Here is a 4,815-nt window from a genome sequence, read left to right on the forward strand (position 1 = left end):
TGCCGATGGAAAGCCAGGAGTTGATGGCGAAGCATTCTGGTCTGCACAGTACAGTGCAAAGAACAATTATGAATTATAACGCATTGTAATCCTTCCCACACGTCTTTGTAAAAACAAACAAACAGTGCCATTATCACAACACTTGATCAAGCATCTTGATGAAGGTATTTTCCATTGTGCTGGCCCAGCATCTGCACCAGGAAGACCATGTACACTTACAAGTATCTTGTGTGTGTGTGTGTGTTTGTGCGTGTGTGTGTTTGTGTATCCGTCTGTGCACACGTGTGTGTGTGGGGGGGGGGGGGTAGACGCATATTATGTATGGTAGGAGTGTATGTGTGTGGGGGGGGGGGGTCACGCACATGTGTATGGATATGCGCGCTGCATGCGTGTGTCTGTGGGATGGGGTGGGGGTGCACGCACATGTGTACATGTGCGCGCGCAATATAGAATGTGTGTATTGTGTTCGTTGAACACAGGGAGTCCTCCTGATTCCATAAACTTTATGATCATTGTGATTTCATGTGCTTTGAAGTTGAAATTCGCAATACATGTTCTGATGCTTGATTAGATTTATGTTCCACATGTTTCTTCAGAATTCCCAAACTCCATAGCAGCGCATTCCTTGCACTCGAAAACACCGCCATTCCGGCAACAGGCTCTCAGCTGCACCAAATAAATAACTTTGCCAATATTTCGCCCATTGGGCATCATCAGGGCATTGAGGAAGGGGAGGCCAAATTACGAAATATAAAGACGAATAATGCAGGCAGATGAATGTTCTAGAACTAACACATCATGGTGACACAATTGGCAAGGCCAGCAAACTAAACAATCATCACTTGTAAGGTGACCTAAACAAAACGAAAGATGAGAAAACTCACACATACACACAGACACAATTTGGCAAGAAAACTAACACTAACACTAACACTAAAGTTTACAATCATCACCTGTAAGGTGACCTAAACAGAAGAAAGAAGACTAGTAAGACTATCACAGCACGTACAAGAACACTTTCAAGTGTGGGAATGCTAAAGGCGATCTATGTATATGACAGCGGTGTATGTGCAAAAGTATGTGTATGTGCTGTGTCAGGTGGTAAAGTCCAGTGGTAGTTCGAGGAGATGGGTGTCGATTCCAGTGACGATCCGGTGACATCCAATCAGTCAATTAGGCGCCAGCCGTCATCGCAATTGACTGCTGGTTTGCGCTTCCTTATCTCGATAGCTTCAAGCAGTTTCCTTGATGGTAGCGAAGCCTCCCTGCCGAGAATCTTTGCCTGGTGGAAGGGCAGAAAGTTGGAAGACTTTAAAGATTCTCGATGCTGGGTACGATAGTGGAAGCCCCAGGGAGCCTTCGCCGCCATCGCCCTTGCCTCTCGGTAGTGCTCAGCGAATCGGTCCCTCACCGGCCGCTCGGTCTCACCAACGTACAATTCCGCACACAACGTGCAAGACATACAATAGACAACACCTTTGACTAAACACTGACTACCGGTATCCACCATACTCGCATCACATGCACGACACTCCATTGGTCGTCCTCTCCCTCTCTTCACCTCCGATCGCTGCTTCTCACGGGGACACACACGTACAGCACGCACACAACGTGCAAGACATACAATAGACAACACCTTTGACTAAACACTGACTACCGGTATCCACCATACTCGCATCACATGCACGACACTCCATTGGTCGACCTCTCCCTCTCTTCACCTCCGATCGCTGCTTCTCACGGGGACACACACGTACAGCACTCGACGATCGGACCAACATATCCTTCAAAGAAGGACCAGACACAAAGACAACACGAACATGCGGACTGAACTTTCGAACACGTCGTGAGACACGAGCGGCAAGTGAGTCGTTGATGAAGGGCAGTTTGATGACTGACTTGAATTGGTTGTGTCTGCGCTTGCTGTCACGCTGCTGTTGTTGAGACGGGTGTGTATCTTGTCTCTTCCCCTTGGCTGCTCGTCGTGCTGCGTTTATCTCGGTGCGTGGATAGTCATTTCTCTCGAGCAACTCTTCAATTATGGACATGCTCCTGTCTTCCGCTTCCGGTGTTGACGAGTTACGGATAGCTCGAGAGAATTGGTTCGTTGCAACAGCTCTTTTACACGACCAGGGGAGACATGATTCATAAGACAGGTGGACACCACTGTGGGAAGGCTTAACATAGAGCTCCCACTCTATGCTGTTTCCACGCACAGACAGCGCTAGATCCAGGAAGTTCACTGACTGAGTTTCGTTGACCGTGTGTTCCATTGTGAATTTGATAGTAGTGTGCTGTCCGTTGAAGTGATCTAGAAGTGCTGTTAAACCTTTCCAGCCATGTCTCCACAGTAGTATGCAGTCGTCGATATATCGCTTGTAGAGATCTGGCTTCACTGTAGCTGTCGAGAGGGCCTTCTGTTCAAGCGCATCCATGAAGAGGATGGCCAGCGGAGGTGCCAGATGGTTCCCCATCGCAATTCCACGCTTCTGACGGTACTGTTTACTATTGAACTCGAAGTAGTTGTTTGACAGAACATACTGCAACATCAGCTGTACATCCGCAACCGTCAATCCAAGCATGTCGACATCATCTTTATGCTGCTCTAGCTTGGTAATAGCGGCCGAAATGCTCTCATCTATAGGAATGTTCGAATAGAGGCCCACTACATCGAATGAGGCGATGATGCAGCCATCCGGGACCTGGCGATGCCTCTTGATGTCTTCAATGCAGGCTTCGGTGCTATCTAGATGAGCAGGTACGAACATAAGGACCCACATGTTCTTTTATTTAATTTTACAAGTTCAAGCACAATCCTACCAATGAAGGGAAAGAAGCAGCAGAGACACCTACTGAGTCAAAGGACTGCCACCGTCAGTTCTCAAACAAAAACAATTTTTGTCAAATTGAAAAATCTCACCTGTTAGTGTTGCTCACTAGCCACTAGTGACTCGAGTTGTTCGTCCACGAAATTTGCAATACACCACTACGGAACCAGCAAGAGTAGGTAAGTTGGCGTAGAGCAACAGCTATGCAAAGCCATGTTCATCTCCGCTTCACTTTGGAAGGCAGTACAAGCACCCTTCATACCTCGACATTGCCTTGGAGTGGAAGCAAATTTCACCATGAGTTTTCCAATTCGCTACAATCGATCTTGGGGTGATATTCGTGTCTTCTTCATCACCACTGCAGGCTGGACGGCCTTCGGGAAGACATGTGTCACTCTCCTGCTCCACAGATTCCTACATCTAGATTTGGGTACCGTCAGGGAAAGAAATAGAGCTGCAAAACACCAAAGTAATTGTTTTCTTCCATTCAATTTAGGCCTTGGCGGATAATACTCGAAAAGGTGGCAGATTCTGCTTTTTTGCACCTAAATTGGCAGAACCATACAAACCTTATGGCGGGCAGTTCCTCGAATTCTGCTCCATTTCTTTATCCACATACCAAACATGCATGAAACATACCAGAAAAAGTACCGAATTCTGCCAATTTTTCTGCCGGCATTATCCGCTAAGGCCTAATTCAATTACACTGCTGAGCATGCACAGCATGGTGACAGCTAAGCAGTACGCACTCATCAAGCCCAATTTCCAAATATGGAAGGTGTTATTTATGAAATTTGACACAGTTCCTTTTCTTTGGTCGGCTCGAGTCATAGCTCATTAGGGGTGCGCGGATTATGCTCGCACGCACCCGATATTATGCTTTCGGGCATTTCCCGCTGAACTTCGAAAGTATTCTCCCAAAACATCTAAAAAATTCTCCAGAGTTCTCCCCCCCCCCAAAAAAGAACCCCAGCACGAACCGTGCCTTGCGCATGCTCTTTAGTATGCAAAATGGACGGTCAGGCTCGTGATGAATGCATGCAGGATCTACACTACATGTACTAGATGTACATGACTGTACACAGCTACTATGTACTCAGGCTGCGTCCATGGATGCGCGCTTGTTCTCTGTTCTCTGGTCCTCTGGCAGTTCAAAATTGACAGAATTCCCCGAAAACTCTTCTGAAGGTCAATAGATCTCGCAAAAGATCGATAAAATTCCCCTAAAATTCCCAAAATTTTCTCAACGATAGTATTCCCAAATTATTCCGGGAATAATCCGCGCACCCCTATAGCTCATCGGAATCAGTGCCCAATTCTCCTTCGGATAAGCCATACTTATTTTGGCGTTCAGTTTCCCTTTAATTACCGTAGTTTCTCTAATAAGAGCCCGGGGTCCTTTATTTTCAGTTACAGCTCTACCCGCGCTACTATTAGAGACTGGGCTCTTACCGTAAAATTCAAATTCCGTTAATAAGCCCCGGGCGTATACTTTGCAGAGCGTTAAAAACCGGGCGTATATTTGAGCATGGGCGTTATCATGGTTATTTAGGACGCAACATCAGTGTCTGCAGAAGATCAATCTATCAGCAACCCACTAGTTTCAGTGAACCACCATCCACACTGAGCGCGGTACAGGTACATCAAACCACAGCTGGAAATTTGGTCGTAACCAAGAATGTAGCGATAAATTACAGATTTGATAGGTAAAGCACTTGCTATGGTAAGCATGGTAAGTACAAGGTAGAACAGGTACCGGCACTGTGATGCGTGCAGTTGGATGACACTAGGCCTCCGTGTAATATGCCGGCCTTTTTTGGAGCATTTTCGGTACAATCCGCGAACCCAGCACTTTGGGCTCGTGATGCAGCATTTTGGGGGAAACGGAGCACTTGGCCGTTGTGTATCAAAATAATTGAGAGAAGAAAAACTTCCCAAACAAGAACGTCACTTCCGCATTCTGTGGGTTAGCTTCTTGTTGAGTAGT

At 46.6% G+C, this 4,815-nt stretch overlaps 1 protein-coding gene across 1 annotated transcript; it reads right to left on the reverse strand.

Moving 5' to 3' along the window:
* Positions 1 to 1,165: 1,165 nt before the first annotated feature.
* Positions 1,166 to 2,768, reverse strand: LOC135819996 (uncharacterized). Its single transcript, XM_065333296.1, has 2 exons — positions 1,758 to 2,768; positions 1,166 to 1,282 (listed from the first exon to the last, which is right to left on the reverse strand). The coding sequence occupies exons 1-2, from the start codon at positions 2,766 to 2,768 to the stop codon at positions 1,166 to 1,168; spliced, it is 1,128 nt and encodes a 375-aa protein (XP_065189368.1).
* Positions 2,769 to 4,815: the final 2,047 nt, after the last annotated feature.

This window comes from Sycon ciliatum, chromosome 6 (assembly GCF_964019385.1).
Source record: "Sycon ciliatum chromosome 6, ocSycCili1.1, whole genome shotgun sequence".
Classification (NCBI taxonomy): Eukaryota; Metazoa; Porifera; class Calcarea; order Leucosolenida; family Sycettidae; genus Sycon; species Sycon ciliatum.